Here is a 17,971-nt window from a genome sequence, read left to right as displayed (position 1 = left end):
GCTGCCACTTCTATGACTGCGCATGCTCCTGGGACTGGGAGGCAGAGCTTCCCTAAGACACTGTGACACAGGCAATGCTGGGAATGGTGGTGGCGAAGGAAGAGGGAGGAACTGGGAAGAAGGTGGTCCCCACAGCTGATTTTTTTTTTTTTTTTAGTTGAGAAAACACATTACTAGTTAGGAAGTATTCCATTCTCTCCCTCTCCCTCCCTCTCTGGAATCCTCTGCCTTCCTCCTATTAACAGAAAAGCAAATTTAGTGGGACTGCCCCTTCACCCATCCAACGTCTTAAGTGACCTGCTGTCTTTTGTGACTCCTTTTGCTTTTTAGGGTTGTGCTTATTATGTGGTTGTGCCTGTGGAGAAAAGTTGGAGGGTGGGAAGCTGTAGACCGGGCCATCCTTCCCACCTTCAGAACTCCCTGGCAGAGGCGTTTGGTCCCTGGCTGGCTCTCTGTCCCGCCTCTGAGAGAGCCATGGAGCGGGCCATGGAGGTGTAACTCAGAAACCTCTCTGTTCACTCCACTATGTTGGACACTCTGTTACGCTCTTTTATAAGAATTAAGTCGTCTTGCCCCTTTTATTGTGAAAATTTTTCTGTCTCATTTCCCCAGCTCCTTAATTTATTTGTGGGGAGCCTTCTCAGGGAACAAAGGGCCAAAGAGCTTCAGACTTTTTCTGATAAACACATTTCAGAGCAGATTCATCCAGCCCCTGTCCAGCCTCTGTTCCTACCCCAGAGGGGCAAAAGATTAGCCAACTGATTAGTTAATCTCTTGATCTAATACCTTTGTCTGTCTGGAAAACTTACTCTGCTTAGGCCCAGTACTATGAACCTTTGAAGCCCACCAAGCTGCAGAAGTTCATGGCTCGCAACAGGAAAATCTTAAGCTTCATGTTTAAAGTCACAGAGTATGATCGGGATAAGACCTTACTGATAATGACCAACAACCCACTTCCCTGCCCAATGGCCCAGGAAGGAAAGGACATCACACCAAAATACTTTTCCAAGGAGTTACTTCTCAAGGTAATGGCACCTGGGGAAGTCTCCTGGTACCCTAAATAAGGACCCTGACCAATTAGCAGTTAGCTTCAAGAAGGGAGCTAACTTAACGTAGTATTCGGGAGCCAACCTCTTCCTTCTAATTCTTTGCCATATGCTTCAGAGTGGGAAAAGCTTAGGTCATGAAACATCATGAAACAGAGAAAAGAGAGTTTTAATTTGAAATTATTCTCCCTTGGCCAAAGATATTTAGTTTGTAATTAACAAAGGGTAAACTGGCTTTCTAGTTGAGTATAATGTTGTAAAGGATAAATCGAGAAATGAGGGATAAGGAACAGAAATAAGTATCTAAATGGGAAAGGAGTAAAGGGTTTTGCTTTGTACACATTGCTTTCGGCTGTCAGGAGAAAGGAAGAGGAACAAGGCAGAGAATTTACTATTACAGTAGCCGGACATTTGGGACTCCGTTAGGCACTAAAGTAGTTCAAATTCTATTCGATAAACAATCACTGAACATATACTAAGTTAGAACTGAAATATATAGATGATTACAGGACAGTTTCTATCTTGAAGGAACTTGGAGTGTAATAGGAGAAACAAATCAATAAATGAGATGTATAAAAGTAATTATATGAGGATATATGAAATATAAAAGAATATAAAAGGATATATGATAAGAAGTAATACACAACAAAGAACAGTACCTCTGTTTGAGAGAAAGGGAGTGATCAAGAAGGCTTTACATGAGTGGATGTCAAGATAATCATGCTAAGCGAAATAAGCCAGACAGAAAAAGTTGAAAATCACATGATATCACTCATATGTGGGATATAAACCTAAAAGCAACAAAAATGGACAGGACAAACAAAGACTCATGGACATGGACTATAGACTAGTGGTTACCAGAGGGTAGGGGGTGGGGGAGAAGGGGGGAGATAAGTGGGGTAAAGGGGGTCAAATATAGGGGGTTAGGGGGAGGGTGAAGTGGGTAAAGGGAATCAAATATATGGTAGCTGAAGGAAACTGGACTATGGGTGGTAAACACAATAGAAGATACAGATGTCAAATTATAATGTAGACATGAAAATTATACAATTGTATTAACAATGTTACCCCCAACAAACTTAATTTTTAAAAAGTTAAAATAAAAAAAAAAAGGGGGGGGGCTTTACAGAAGAGGCGACTCCTGGCAAAGGAAAAAGAGAATATTCCAGTCAGAAGAAAGGGCAAAGCCATGGGGTCATGAGAAAGTGAGGTGCATTTAGAGAGATGTAAGAGAGTAAATGGCAGGATATGAAAGGATATAATGAAATTTGCATTAATTTAGAAACACCTTTTTTGGAGATTGGGAGAAAGGTACATTATTTGTGAAATAGATAAAAATCAGAAAGATTTGTTACTATGATAATTAAGGGAAGACATGCTGAAGAACGGAACTAAACTGATAGCAGAGAAAGTGAAGAAAATCAATTTAAGAGATATTTGGGAATCAGGACCTAAAAAAGATCTTGATAACCTTGAGAGAAGGCCAAAATATAATAAGAAATTAGATGAGATGAGTGAAAGTACAAACAAAAGAATCTAATTATAGCAGAAATTTGAAGCTGGGAGTGAAATTACCCAAGACAGACCTTTATAATAAAATGTGGTGAATGTGGAATTAGTATTTTGTTAGTTGCTACATGGATGGTAGTGAGAGATTCCTCTCCAAATGGAAGATAAAATGCTAATATCCAAAGGTACATGCTGACAAAGGAGTTAATTGATTTCTTCCCTACAGTCTCTTGGGTCTCAGAATTTATACCCTTTGAATGTAAATTTAGTGGTTGTTCCTCATGACAGTGGGTAAGATTCACTGAGAGAGAGAGACAAATTTTGAGCCAGGATTGCCTCGCTCAAAGTAGAGAAGGAAATACAAGACTATCACGAAACCTTCATTCAAAAAGAGCTTTCTTCCAACAGCTGGCACTTGTGAGCCTTCCAGATTACATGCAGGACCCAATCATATTAATGTGCAAATTGTGTTACCAGCCAGATTGTATTAATAGAGTTAAGGCTCTGATGGTCAAAGACTGGCACATGGTAACTTTCTGGGGCTACCAACAAGTCCGAGAAGATGGAAACATCCAGTATCTAGAATGCCTCTTTAATTATTCATGCTGTATCCCACCCTTCTCTTGACAATGCGACAATCTTTTGTGAGCCTAAGATCATATACAAAAGAAGCATTCTTTTGCTCAGGCATGAATAGAAGAGTGTGGGTTCCAGCAGGCAACTTGTAGAATGGACCAGACATGTCTAGTACCATAACTGTTAGACTCACAGCTCCTTCTAAATCAAACAGACCCTACCACAGTTCATGAAGAAAAGGATGCCCTAAGAGGTGCTATTTTGTATAACTAGATTTGGTCCTCTACCCCCAGCTGGGACCAGAGGAGCACACCAGAAAAAAATATTCACAGGTTAGTTAGAGACCTGTCATGGTCACCCCAAACCCAAACCAACCAACTTACCAACAACCAAACCATGAGCTCTAATCAGATTCTTACCTCCAGGCATCTGAATTTGGAAAGGAAGAGATTGGGGCAGTAGGAACGAAAGCTAAAAGGACACATAGAGAGAGGTCATAAAAGAATCAAACCATGAAGGAGAAGGTAATGGAGAGACCATGAAAGTAGGGCTAGGATGACGTTAAAGGGAAGTAGGAAGGAACAAGCAGAAGCTATAGATAGAAAAGGTTAGGAGTGAAAACAGTAGAGAGATAAGGAAGCAGGTAGGAAGAGAGTAGGAGAGAGATGTTACTGATCTGATGCTAGAGGCAAGATACACAAACCCATGCAGTGGTGGACCTTAGCTAGCGCTGTCCTGGAATCCTAATGACTTTTCCATTGCTGTTTTTCCACTATGAGGTCTAGCTCCCTAACGTTTCTGCTCTTTTTTGTGGCCAGATTGTTAGCTATGTCTTACTTCCTAGGCACATGTGCTCTGTCAGTTTAAGAAATCTCCAAACCTACACGTAGTCATTGGAAGAGTTTATTTGAGCTAACTGAAGACATATGTTGGGGAGCAAGGTCTCAAATGCTCCAGAGAATGACAGTTTTGCAGCTTCTTTTATGCATTTGAAATTAAGGAGGGCAGGTAGGAAGGTTGGAGAAAGCAAGGTGGGGATTTGGTTACAGGATAGTTAACAAGATTATGTGCTCTCTTCAAGGAGAATTACTTCTGGTATTTCAAAAGTGAGTTAGCCTAGATGCACAAAGATAATGGATAGGTCTGGCTTAAATCCTTTCACTAAAGAAGTCACAGGCCTGGGACATGACTACCCACCATGACCTGCCCAGTTACGAATTTACAATCAAATCACCCTGTGAGGTTACTTTTTAGAGAACCCCGTTTTTGTTTTTGTTTTTGTTTTTGTTTTGGTCTATAGTACTTACAGTAAAACCTCTATTAGTTGAGGTAATTTGAATGGATTCCCAATGGAAGTGCATGAAGAGAATGAATACAGAACTAAAAAGGCACATTCGGCAGCAAGTACTTTTTTTTTAAAAGAAGTTTTAATATTTTTAAAGAAAAAGCTCAATATTTGTTAATTAATTAATTTGGTCATTTAGTCGACAAATATTTATTGAGCACCTACTATGTGCCAGGGCACTGTCATGAGTGGTAGGGATCTAATGTCAGTGACTAAATCAAAGTCTGCCCGAATGAAGTTTAAGTCTATCGAGGTAGACAGACCATGAGCAAGCAAACAATTGCACAGATAATATAAAATGTGTTAAGTGCCAAGACAAGGCAGGATAAACTAATGGAGCCTGAAGGGTGTGAGTGGTGATTTTAGATAGTGTAGTTTAGATAGTAGGCTCTCAGAAGAGGTGATGACATTTGAATAGAGACTAATGGAGTGACGGGATGTGTCCTGCTGTTGCTACACCTAGCATATTGTTTTCATTTAAGATCATCACACATTAGGAAGAATATAAGCTGAAACTTTTTCAAATGAGTTACAATGAAATAAATCAGGGGAATAGGGAAACGAAAGCTGTGTCATATGAATAAAAGTTCAAAATACTGGCAATGTTGAGCTTGGAAGAGAGATCGAACTTAGGAACGTGTTGGATTTCTCCAAATTCTTTAAGGATTCTGTGGAGGAAACTCTCCACTGTTTTCTGTTTGCACTACAGGGTAGAAGTTACAGGGAGATAGCTATCAGCTGATCAAAGATGAAATAGTTTGAGTTTTTAGGTACAGGTAGATTGATTACTTGATAGTGATATATGAGTGTCAGATGAATGGTTAGGCTGGATGACCTTTAAAATCCTCTCGGAAAGTCTTTGAGTCTATGACCTTTAGTAATGATGGCATTATGACCTCATAAAACATCTCATTCCACGGCCTTTTCATGGTAGACAGGGACTAGAATGTGAATGAGAAAGGGAGGTAGAGTCCCAGAGAACTATTTCCCAATTTATTACCCAATGTTTGGTTTTCTAAGCAATTCACTAATTGAATCCTTCTCAAAACTGGGTAAACTCCTCTGCCATTCACTTCAAAGGGCCAGTGGGCAAGTTCAATCAATTACTTCAGAAACTGACCAAGTTTTGGACAAGTCATATGGCAATGAATCAAATATGCATTAGCCCACTCAGGGAACTGCTTCCTTTCCCTTTGGTTTCTGAGTCCCCACATCCCTCTCTGACAGGTTTTGCTGTATCATTTTGGGGAACTGGAGCTTAGTCCAGGAACTTAATTCAGCCTTTAAGTCCCAAGGGACTCGGCTCCCTCCCTCACTTATTCTTCTTCCCTCTGCTGCAGGAAAGTTATCAGCATAAACCCACTAAGAAATCCCGCCTACCCCTGAAGCCTCAGAAAAAACAGTTAAGATGTGAGCTGAAATCAGTGTTCCCTGTGACAGTGTTGGAGGGCAGCACATCCAAGCGAGAACAGTGGTTTAGGTAACGTCCTGGCTGTTCTTGTTCTCATTCTCTTTCCTATCATTTCCTGTCATTCCTTGTATGACCGACCTGCCAACCTCATTTATACCCTAATGAAAGAGAAAGAGTAATGCAAAGCTAAAGTTTTTCACTGAGAATGATTTTTCAAGAGTGAAGATCAATGCTTCGAGGAAACAAAAAAAAATTTACCTTAGTACATGGTAAGGGGTATTGCACAGGAACAATGTGTTATGAGATCTTATTTGAAGCTAGTTCTAGAAACAGCCTGTATCCAGTTTGGAGAGAGAGGAGATTCTGAACTTCTTTCGCAGGTTTACAAGGCTAGGTTCTAGAAGCATCCATTCCACTGAACAGTACTCTACCCTGTACTAAAGAACACCTGCCATCATTGTCCTTTCTTTTCCCCTGGAATCTGACACGCAGTGACTGGTTTTATTAACCCCTTGCCCTGGGATCTACTAAATGAGCTTTCCTTGTTAAGGTTTTCCACCAATAATGATTTCAAGAGTGAAGGGAAATATTCAACAGACTACATTTTGAGGAAACAGAAAAATATGTATCCTCTGCTCACCTTTGCACCGGTCTTTAAAAGAGATTTGAAGATAGATGGTAAGCTCTTCTTTTTCAAAGCAATGGCTTATGGGACTGAGATGTGAGCAGGAGGGACAATCTATGGGGACAAGAGATGAGGGCAAATCAACATCTCTCATGGAGGTCCTGAAGACCATTTTTCCTTGTAGCATGAAAGGCAAGAACTGATAGAGGCTCGAGTAGTGCTAGACTTTGGACCCTGTTTAAATCTCAAATTTCAAGAAAGTCGTAGCATAGTATTTCCCAAACTATATCACCTACCCATTTTAATCATTTTGGCCATATTGATGTTATTTGCTCTATTATTTACTTAATGTTTTCCTTTAAAAGGATAGTTTTTGTTCTTGTCCTAATTAGTACTGTATCATTGCCATCGTGGGTTTGATATACTAATCACATATTCTTTTTTTCTGACATACATTTAATCAAATTCATAATAATTAAAATTTAAAATGTTTATCTATGTATCACCTAAAACTACCCAGTGGTATGCAGAAAGGCCTAAGGAGTCTCAGAGAGGTCCATGAGTCTCTTTGGGGTGGAGGCAGGACTCCACGCACTCTCTGGGGTGGAAGAGGTTGGGGATAAGGTTGTATGGAAGAGTGTGTGACAAGAAAGCTCCTTACAAATTATTCTTTTAACATTTATGGGGCACCTACTAAGTATTGGACACTTACCTAGTACCAATAAGAGCACATTCACTGGGTGAGATAGATAGATGGACCAGACCGTGAAGGTCCTTGTGTATTATGTGAATAAGGGCTTGGTTTTTCTCCACTAGGTAGTTGAGACCCAGTGAAGGATTTCAGAACACTCACTAGACATTTGTGTCTTCGAAGTATAATTGATGAGTTCCCAGACTTCACCAGCTTATAGCTTCAAGACAAGGTCTATTTTTCCTATGGGGATTCTCAGCTCAAGCAACTTCCAAATCTCCCCGAAGTATGCTTACCTGTTCCACATCCCAGTAATTGCCTAATACCTTTCCTGCCATCCTCAGTCCAAACTGTCATGGTTCCAGAGTGTGCGGTCATATTGTATCACCCTTTGACTGGCTTCTTCAGGCTTCTCTGCTCCCCCTTACCCATTTGCCACCCCACTCCACGCCCACCTGTTACCTCTCTCAAGTCCCCACAAACAGCTAAAACCAAGCTGTGCTGTCAAACAACACTTCATAGATGTGGAGAGAAGTTAGATAATGGCAGAGAGTGATTTATCTTGCTTTAAAATTTACATTATTCTTAGGCTCAGCCTCAAACCCGGCTCAGTTCCTTTATACTTCCCAGCACGTTAATCATTCTTGTGAGTCTCTTGGCTTATCTACACTGTCTCAGCCTAGGCTCGCAATATCCTTGGCCCAAGGAAGGGAAGAGGGTCGCCCTTTCCCCCCAATCTGTTTATTTTCAGCCCCAGAATAAATAAGTAGGAACATCTACAGACAGTTCTCAACTTATTTTGGTTTAACTTAGTTTTTTTGACTTTACGATTGTGTGAAAGCGAAACACATTCAATAGAAAATGGCTAAGCTAAGCTGTGATGATTGGTAGGCTATTAAGTGCAGTTTCAATTTATGATATTTTCAATTTACGATGAGTTTATTGGGATGTAACCCCATTGTAAATTGAAGAGCCTTTGTATTTCCTTTAGGGAAAATTCCATCTGGATAGTAAGGTTTGAGCTTTGTAAGCCAGGTAAGTCAAGCATAATAGTTAACAGTACATTTAGTAAAGTTGGAGTTAAATCTTAAATGATCCCATATGTAGGATATTAATAGCTCAGTTTAAATCCATATTGGGGGAAAGAATTTCTCTAGACTCTAATCTAGATTAGGATTTCTGTAATTTTTTAAGGGCCTGACCCTATTAACAATACACCCAATTTACATTTCTAAACAGAATACTTAATATCTCAGTCTACAGCTTTACAGTTTCCCTCAAAAAAAATGAGTGAATATTGACTTTACTGATAAATCTAAGGGGCCCATTATGGTGCTTTTCCTAAACAAAGACAATTTACTGTGAAGTTGAAACAATGCCTCCACTTCAAGCAAAAGAGAAAAGCTTCAAGCAAAAGTTCTATTGCTAGCAACCCCTCCTTCCACCAGTAAAGTTTCAAGTTTACCAGGCATCTAAATAAAGATTACATAGAGAATCTCTATTAATGGGGATCCTGAAAGCTGGTTAGGAAGCTGTCCAAGAGGCACATGATAGGACATGAATTAAGATGTTAGCAGCAGGAATGAGGCAATGGATTCAAGGGACATTTACAAGGCATAAGGCGTCAAAAAAGTGGGAGGGATGGGAGCAAGAAGAGCCCACAATGGAAAGCGTCCAAGAACACTGGTTGAAAGAGAATCTGAACAAAGTGATGACACTGAAGCCAAAGGCAGAAAGAGTTTCTTAGTTACACCCTCAGACGGGAGATGGAAAACCAACATACACTTTAAAGTCTAAGAGGGGAATAAATATACCGGTGAATGCAAATTAACTTAGTAAGAGGTAAGTTATCAATGTGGATGCCGATGGAATCATTTAAAGGGAAGACTCTAAACTGGCAGTGTTTTACACTGGGCTTTAATGAAGGGAAGGAATCCAGAACTAGAAAGAAAGTTGGGTACGGTAGTCCGTGGTCCAAAATCTATCCCCTCGTTAAGAATACAGGCCAGCTTTTCCGTCCTTCCGAGTGGGTCAATTTCACGCCTCAGATTAGGTGTCCTTCTAGACCCTCTGGAAATCCACATTCACCAAGGTGCCCTGTGCTTTGTTGCAGTCTCTAAGAAGTCGGAAAGGGACACGCCGACTTGCAAGATGAACTGGGAACCACTAACCCTTTCATCGCTCATGAAAGAGAAGCCCACCAGAACCGCGCCAGGGGAGAGCGCCTTCCGCAATGGAAGGGCCCAGCAGTGGATTATGAAAAATGCCACTGTCGTTAAAGTAAAAACAAACCCTTCGGGCCTCTCGCCTCGGTCTCCAGAGACTGAGGGGCTTGCAGAAGTCGCCATCCGAGGAGTGTCAACCAAATAAAATCGCATTCAGCCCGCTCCAGGCATGGGCTGCCGGGTCGCTGGCAGGGTGGGTCGGGGCGAACCCCGGTTTCCGACCTGCCGCCGCAGGGGCCGTGACGCGAGCCCCGGGACCCGGCGCCTGGCTCCGCCTCCGCCGGCTGGGGCAGGACGAGAGGGCGTGGCCACGTCCCGTGGGGACGCGAGCGGCCGCGACAGCCGGGGAGGGCGGGCCCTCTCCCCGAGTGACGGGACGGAGGCCCAACCCGCGCCAGGGCACGGGGCCGGCCTTCCTGCAGCCTCTTCCGCTCGCCGGCTGCGGCGCCTGGGACGGTTGCGGTGGGTCTGGGCGCTGGGAAGTCGCCAAGATGATTAAAAAATTCGACAAGAAGGACGAGGAGTCTGGTACGCGCTGGGATTCTGACGCCCACCCTCCGCCACGGGGGTCCCTTCCCCCGCCCGCCGCCACCTGCTCTCGGGGACTGCGGACCGAGGGGCGTGGGCGCCGGTGTGCCAGGGGGCCGGTTCCAGTCGGGGGCCTGCCCCTAGCCCCTCCCCCGGCGCCGGAGCCTCCCCTCGGGTCGCGCGCTCCCGTCCCGGAGCCCGCGCGCATTCTCGGGCCGCTCGGCGGCCCCGCCCCCGCCCCCTCCTCCGCCCCTCCCCCTCCGTCGGCGCAGCCCCTCCAAGTCGCCCCCGCCCCTCTCGCCAGGGGTGGGCTGCTCGCAGAGGCGGCTCGCCCTTCGAAGGTGGCGGCGGGGGTGGGTGTCGGCGTGAAAGAGGCGAGGGGTGCCGATAGAGTTAGGCCCAGAGTGGGTCTGAGATCCACGGGACATCGTGTGTGTATATGAACTTTGAGGTGCCTGCCTTGTACCTTACAGTCTTCCTGGACCTTTTACTCTGTCCGCTTCCCAGGGGGAGGCATTGTCCCATGATACCTAGATCATTTAATGCTCAGCCATCCAAAAGTGAATTGCGTCTTGGTGCTTTGGTCCAGAGCAAACGCAGAAGATGCCAAACCACCTCCAAAAACAAACAAAACAAAACTCAGCGTTTGATAGCTGCTCTCACAAAGTGTTGTAGAGGTTTAAGTTAGTAAAACCTCCATGGCCCCTTCCAGCTTGAAGTTTACATGATTCTCTGCTAAGCTCTTCTGCCTCGCAGTAAATGTTAGAAACACATAAAATCATGCTCGCCTTTAGGGAAGTCCAAAGGCGCCCAGTCACAATCTCATTAATCTTAATTGTGTGGACAGGACAGATTTTTGTTAACAAAAGAAGAGAAGGGAAAGGAGACACTCCTTTCGGGCGGAGTTCCTACAAAAGTACAAGATCTTATTGGAAAGCAATGACAGAACTGGTACCATAATCAAAATGATATTCAACTGAACATGCATATTAGTAATGATTATCACTGTAATATCCAAGCTTTCACATAGATGAGATAGCCCAAGCATTTCATAGCCTTCTGAACACTATAAGTTGGGGTAGGACAGCTATTAAAGATGTTTTTTTCGTTTTATAGGTAGTGGCTCCAATCCTTTTCGGCATCTGGAGAAGAGCGCTGTTTTACAGGAGGTATGGCCCAAGTATACTGTGTTCCTTCCTTTCTGTTCCACTTTAGAATGGTGGGCACAGAGCCCCTGGAATGCTGAGAGCCAGAATGAGAATTAAAAAGTGTAACTGAGTTCAGAGAATATACACTTGAAGGAAAAGGAAGAGGGATTGCTTGTCAGACAGAAGAGTCTAGAGCTTATAGAAATGCAAAAACATGCAGACTCAGCCGCATGCTGAGAACTAAATAAAATTCCAGAAGAGGTGTTTAGTGAAGGAAGTCATAGGTATTAAACTCATTGTGTTCGAATGATGTAGATAAATATTGATTCTTAACCGCTCAAGCCTTCAAAGTTGAAGTAGTAGGCCTAAGAGAATGAATTAGAGAGTACAGAATGGAAAACCAAGGCCATATCCATAATAAATGGAAAACTGTAGGCAGCTAACATTATTTGGATTTCGTGATTAAAATACGTAATAGTCTTTATTTTATTAAAGCTGATTTTCTGTAATCTGTGATAGAAAAAGTAGAAAATATATTATGTATAACAATGTTTTTTGTTTCCATAGGCTCGTCTGTTCAATGAAACACCCATCAATCCAAGAAGATGTTTGCATATTCTTACAAAGATTCTTTACTTACTGAACCAGGTAAATTATTTTGATTTTCTTCAGATTTGTGTCCTGGAATAAAAATACATAATATGCAATAAAGTACTTTCTGGAAAGAATAATTATTTACTTTTTAAAAATGCACTTATTTAAAAAATCTACAGTGTTCGATTTACACAATAATATGTAAAACTTATTGAGGATGACAGTGACATATGCTTCTTTTTTATGTATGAAGTACTAAACCAGCTAAGTACTTAATAGACTCTCAACATTGATTTGAATTTAACAAGTATTAGTTGATGTTAAAACATGTTGTTTAGATTTGTTCAGAGGTCTTTTTGTCCCTCCAAAATTATAGTGCAAAACTTTAGACAAATTCCAGAAAGATATTTTACCCTTTTTTGGAGTGTGAGATGGGTGGGTATATGTTTTAAAGCTTTGCTTTTAATAGTCACATTTTATATTTATTATCCCTACTCCACCATTACTAACAATATGATTCTGGGCTTAACCATTTTGTGCCTTAATTTCCTTTTCTATAAATGGAAATTATGACAATACCTGTTTTATAAAGTTGTAATGATTAAATGAGATAATAAATGTAAAGCATTGAGAATAGTCCTGAACACATAGTAAGCATTCAGGAATAGTTTTCATTCCATCATTCAGCAGATGTTTATTGCATACCTGCTGTGTCCTATGTGCCGTTTTAGATACTGGGGATATATATAACAGACAAAACCAAGAATATTTGCCGTAATGAAACATAGATTCTATTTGCCATTATCGTTATTAATTTTGTTTTTAAATTTTATTTATTTTGTTCAGACTAAAAAATCTCATGAAATATCTAGGGCCTTAGAAAATGTGGCACACACATGCACACACACCCCCTCAGGCGGTTTACATATGGTGCTAAGAAGACTATGGTTTCCTGTTTGAATTCCTTGAGAATATTTTACCTTTACTGGGTTTCATGACGGAAGACCTCATCCAGAGACATAATTTAGTTTTGTAGTTTGCAAATAGAGACCGAACAAAAAGGACAGACTTTTAAATAAAACGTATCTCGTTGCAAACATCACATCCCTCTGTGGTAACATATTAGAAACATTTTAGGCACAGTTATTTTGATTTCACTTTTCATAGTACACCTCGCGTCCAAGTCGCATCAGTCCATTGTATAAACAGTTTTGAGTAGTTGACAGTGGTTCACAGTACCATATACTTTTCTATTGGCCAATAGCTCTTTGATGGGCAACTCATGTTGAAACATTTAATTACCTTGGTAAGGAAATTTCCAAGCACAGGCTGACAGATAAACAGGTTTGGGAACCTGAGTATTTTCTAGTCCTTGGGAGAGCTTTATAGAAAAAATACTTTTAAATTCTATCAGAGTTGACATATATACCCATATTTTTTCTGAATTTCTAGTCAAGGAGGGACTAAAGTTTTACCAGTGTGACTGAAAAGTACCTGTACTTCTAGGTAGGCAGGAAATAGTTGTGAAAGAAAGAGAGAAATCTCTTGGCTGGTGAGCAAATTGGATTGAAATCATGGTAAACTATTATACTTTTTGTCTCTCATCCTAAACTTTCCAAGTTTGTCCTCAAAATTTGCTTCTTCTTAGACTCATGACAAATAGAGTGAAGACTACTTATAGTCTGTGAAATCTGAAGTTCCGAAAAGTGATTGAGCCTAACATATTATATAGGATTGCTTTAACGAAGAACTTAAATATTGAAATGGTAATGTTTCAGGTCTGAAATCTGCCATGTTTTGACTATAAGTGAAATAAGTTATTTAACACCCTGTTACTCAAAAAATGTAATTCCCAGATCTGCAGCCTTCACATCACTGGGAGCTAGTTAGAAATGCAAAATTTCAGACTTCAGCCTAGAACCACTGAGTCAGACTCTGCATTTTGGCCCGATTTTCAGCTGATTTATTGAGCACATTAAAGTTCCAATCCATAGCATGTTTTTAGAGGCTTGAACCAGTATCTCGAGATCTGTTTGTAGCCCCTTAAACCTTACTGGTATGTATCTAATCTGGTTCCTGCCCTTTCGGTGGGTCCCTTCATGTCATGTTTTCTGGGATTTCTAACAATAGTTCTTTACAGTTTATTATTTATTATGTGCCTATGAGAACGTCAGGCTTTGTGTTGGGCATTCGATTATAGAAACGTACAAGGTGTGATCTCTCCTTGTAGGCAGTGTAGCAATAACCTCTGAATCTGATTAGAAACTCAATTTGCTATCATTTTCTACCTCCTCGTAAATCACAGTTCTTCGGTGAAATTAAAATAGTTCCTGCTAAAAGGTTAGAGACCACTATTCTGGAACCTTTGTAGCATGGTATGTGATATTATTTTAAATAAGGAGCAGATAAGTGGCTCTGCAGGTTTATAAAGTGAAAGCCAGCAAAATAGCAAAGAGGCAGAATGTTTACAAAGAGATTTTTTCCTGTATTCTAAAAGACTTTTGCAGAAATAAAGAGAAAACCTTAACTGTTTTTGGTTTGTTTTTTTTTAAGTTTAAGAAATTGTTTTAAATTTTCACTTAGGGTGAACACTTTGGAACTATGGAAGCCACAGAAGCCTTCTTTGCAATGACTCGATTGTTTCAATCTAATGATGTAAGTCTTTTTTAAAAAAATTCTTTTAGGCTGAAAAAACTCCTTTGATTTGTTTTCCTTGGGGGACTTAGAGTGTTCCAAATTTGGGAAGGTTACTTGAAATGTTTAAGATTACTTAAAAATTGTTTATCTTCATGAAATGTATAAATGTTCACTAAAGGACATGTGCAAAAAAAAAGAATGAAAGTATATAGTATAAAGCTGTTCAACCACAGATCTACCATGCAGTCATAAAAACAGTTCATCTCCAGCTTCTGGCATGACACTGCGGAAGGGAGCTGGTGTAGAACTCAGCGGACGAGGCTACCACATCTCTAAGTTCTTAGTCAAGTTTCTGGTGGGCCTGGAGTTGCTGTTGGTCAGCCAGGGCTGGCAGCTGAGAAGAAGAGCTGGATGCAGAGTGGGAAAGAGGACATGGAGTAGGGAAAACGAAGAATGAGGACAAAGTACAGCTGCCAGAACCTCTGCATCTGTCTTTCATTACCCTAGACCACCCTGACTCTCAGAGCATAATGGCTGCCGCTTTGCTCCTGTTTTCTAATGTGGCACGTTTTTCTCTCTGCCCAGCTCTAGTTCAGAGCTGTACGGGGAAGGAATTCTGGGATATATATTTTCCGGCTTTCAGTTGACATAAATTGTCCAGACTTTGCAGTACTTTTACATATCATAGGCCACATTATCGGCCTGACCCCCAGGTTTTGGAGTCTGGTTATATAGCTAGACAATGAGAAGTTTCAGGAGTGGGTCCTCGGGAACATCTGCAGTCCCTCGAAGGCAGCTATCTCAGGGGAGGCCATTGCACACTCTTCAGGCAAAGGGAGAAACCTGAAACCCTAAAGCCTAAGCCCTAACCCCAACCCTGACCCCAACCCCAAATTTCCTCAGGCGGGGGAAGAACTGCTTCTACTTGCAAAGGAGGGTTGGTGGCATTTGAGGGTTCAAAACAAAGTACTTCGCTTTATCAGAATCTGGCCATATGTCCCCAAGCCGGTTTTCAGGGCCCTGCCCCTTCCCAATCAAGGCCCCAACTTGAACATAAGCTGCCCCACAAGGGCGTGAATTGCGTTTGCTTTGGAACTCAGCCACCTGTAGGATGTGCTTTTCAGAAATCTCAACCCAGTGTCAACATGACGTGAGGCATTAAAGAAGATCTCCAGCCCTTATCCAGACCTTGAGCTGTGAATTTAAAACTCTGAGCTCATCATTTTCTTTTACCAGGTTCTCCAGTGTACTTAAAAGCAACTAACCCACTGTACAGCTCCTTTCACAAAAATATTCTATGGCAGCAACTGCTGGCTCACTCAAAGCTTTGCCTTCTGTATGTTCTTGATTATACTTGTCTGCAGATAGTAATTTAAGTATTTTGCCAGTATGTCTTGGACTACTAGTGTCCCTTTTAGCACTGGAAACAGGGTCATTAATGCCTTTTATCAAATCAGAGAAGCAATTTCAGATTCTTATCCTTAAGGTCCTGTTTCCCTTTAATCACTTTCTGCACTAAAAATTTGGGGTTCAATCAGGGAACCAGAACCACTATGATTATAATAGAATTACTTATTAGAGAAATTAGATTAGAAAACTAGGCATTCTTTCAAGTGGGGCCATAGAGAAGGACTGTTATAAAAGTTATGGAAGGCTGTTGCCTCTTGTCGCTCCATGAATTTGTAGCCCCAGTGTCTAGTGGTGGGCCTGGCATTGGTGTTGCTTAGAGGGCTGGCAGTTGGGATGAAAAGCTGTACACGGAGCAAGGAAGAGCATGCAGAGCAGGGAAGAAACAGTGAGGATGAACTCGAAGCCTCGAGTACAGAGATTAAAAAAAAGAAAGCGTGAAAGAGTTTTCTGGGGAATGTAGAACTGCTCGATAGGACAGATGGTCCCTTTAAGTTAGTGGTCATAAATGTAAAGTATTACCAGATAGCATGGCAAATGTTTTTCTTCCAGCTACAGGCTTCAGGTTAAGGCATGGAAGAGACTGGATTTAATCAGAGTTGGGATTTTGCCAGGTTAATAAACAGGGAGGAGCAAGGAAGTCGAGTAATTGAAATATTGACCATGGAATCCATGTTTGATTAGGAGGCAATAAAAGCAGGAGCTGATTGGGACAGTAAAATAGTTGATAGGATCAATAGATTGTAGGTCATGGCGGAGTGAAAGAATTGTTGGAGTTAGGAGCGGTGCTTAGAGAGAGAAATGCTTGGAAATGAAATTATGAAAGGGATGCTGTTACTGGTAAATGCTGTGACAGTGAGAGTGGGTGATTGTAATAGGAAGGAGGACAGGACCATTGGAGAAGAGGTGGTCAGTTCCACACAGTGGTCAGAGTTTTAATAACTATCTGTATGTATATTAAGGTCACCAATAATTATTAGTGGGTGATATTGGAGATAGTGATAGTGAACATTTTTTAAAAATAAAAAAAGTAACCTGTATCCGTGTACGCAGCCAGGAATGGTGGCAGGTGATACAGTCTAACGGCGTAAGCTTTAAAGCCAGAGTTTTTTAGGGAAGGATGAGGCTCAGTGAAGGAAAGAAGGCAGTGCAGTGATTTTGAATAGGCAGTGAGGATCTGCGTGGACAGCTTCCCCACCCGTAGGATGGGAGAGAGAACAGCCACACTTCGAGAAGCCTGCAGGGGACTTCTTAGGGGAGAGCCAGGTTTCAGTTAGAGAAAGGATGGGATCGTCCAGAGAAGAGTTTGGGATGAAAGGGATTTGGTTGATGAAAGGGACAGAGAGCGTGATGGCGGGTTTGGGGTTTGTGGAAGGATGGAAGATGGAGTGAGATTGGGTGCTTTACCTGGCTGCATGGTGATAAGTGTCCAGGCGCTGAGTAATGGTCAGGACATGTTAGGTTTTTTGTAGTACATGAAATAAATACCCATGTACAGCGTAATGTGATTCATTTTAATGGTCCCTTAGACAGAATATGGAATCGAGGGTGTGATATACTGGGGGGAAGGAAAGGTGGGGATTTTGCCAGCAGCACGTGGAGCTCCTTCCTTACCAGAGGGTTGTTACTACCTTGAGATTGGTAGCCTCCTGTCCATACTTACTTACCTATGTATTACATAGGTTTGTATCCATAATATATACTTAATATGATTGTGTTTTAAAATAGAATACAAATTCTGTCACCTTCATATTATTGTACAAATTAAAAATTAATATATTTTTGAGATCTATCCACTTGTCACATGTACTTTTGCTTTACTTTAGTCAGTGTCACTGCTGAGTGGAATCCCAATGTGTAAACATACAGTAATCCTATTTATTTACTCATCTCCTGTTGGTAGATATATGAGTTGCTTCTACTTTTTGCTATTACAAATGATATTACACATAATGTTTATGTACATGTCTTCCTGTGCAAATAGTGAGAATTTTTCTGGGGTAGCTTACCTACAAGTGGAATTTCTAGATAATGCTACTTATTTGATCTTGTCAAATTGATCTTTAAAGGATTGAACTAATTTACACAGACATTGCTTCAAACCTTTACCTGCTCCTGATAGCAACTTTTATTATCAGACCTAACTATTTGCCATTTAGAAGAATGTGAACGGCATTTCTATGTGGTTTAATTTGCATTTTCATGATCACTGCTGAAATTGAAACTCTT

The 17,971-nt window shown here is 41.3% G+C and overlaps 2 protein-coding genes across 2 annotated transcripts in view; both read left to right on the top strand.

The window, feature by feature from the left end:
- TSGA13 (testis specific 13) overlaps window positions 1–9,677 on the top strand; it is a 15,174-nt gene extending 5,497 nt beyond the window's left edge. Inside the window, exons 6-9 of the mRNA XM_011357269.2 lie at window positions 819–1,025; window positions 5,817–5,956; window positions 6,438–6,565; window positions 9,317–9,677. Of these exons, the coding sequence (XP_011355571.1) occupies window positions 819–1,025; window positions 5,817–5,956; window positions 6,438–6,565; window positions 9,317–9,573 (732 nt within the window). The 3' untranslated portion in view covers window positions 9,574–9,677. The remainder of the gene's footprint in view (window positions 1–818; window positions 1,026–5,816; window positions 5,957–6,437; window positions 6,566–9,316) is intronic.
- A 133-nt stretch (window positions 9,678–9,810) lies between these two features.
- COPG2 (coatomer protein complex subunit gamma 2) overlaps window positions 9,811–17,971 on the top strand; it is a 105,646-nt gene continuing 97,485 nt past the window's right edge. The window contains exons 1-4 of the mRNA XM_011357239.2: window positions 9,811–9,956; window positions 11,073–11,125; window positions 11,672–11,752; window positions 14,282–14,353. Of these exons, the coding sequence (XP_011355541.1) occupies window positions 9,920–9,956; window positions 11,073–11,125; window positions 11,672–11,752; window positions 14,282–14,353 (243 nt within the window). The 5' untranslated portion in view covers window positions 9,811–9,919. The remainder of the gene's footprint in view (window positions 9,957–11,072; window positions 11,126–11,671; window positions 11,753–14,281; window positions 14,354–17,971) is intronic.

Source organism: Pteropus vampyrus, unplaced genomic scaffold (genome assembly GCF_000151845.1).
Source record: "Pteropus vampyrus isolate Shadow unplaced genomic scaffold, Pvam_2.0 Scaffold33, whole genome shotgun sequence".
Taxonomy (NCBI): domain Eukaryota; kingdom Metazoa; phylum Chordata; class Mammalia; order Chiroptera; family Pteropodidae; genus Pteropus; species Pteropus vampyrus.
The sequence above is the reverse complement of the archived record's forward strand: the minus strand, read 5'-3'. Positions and strand labels throughout refer to the sequence as shown.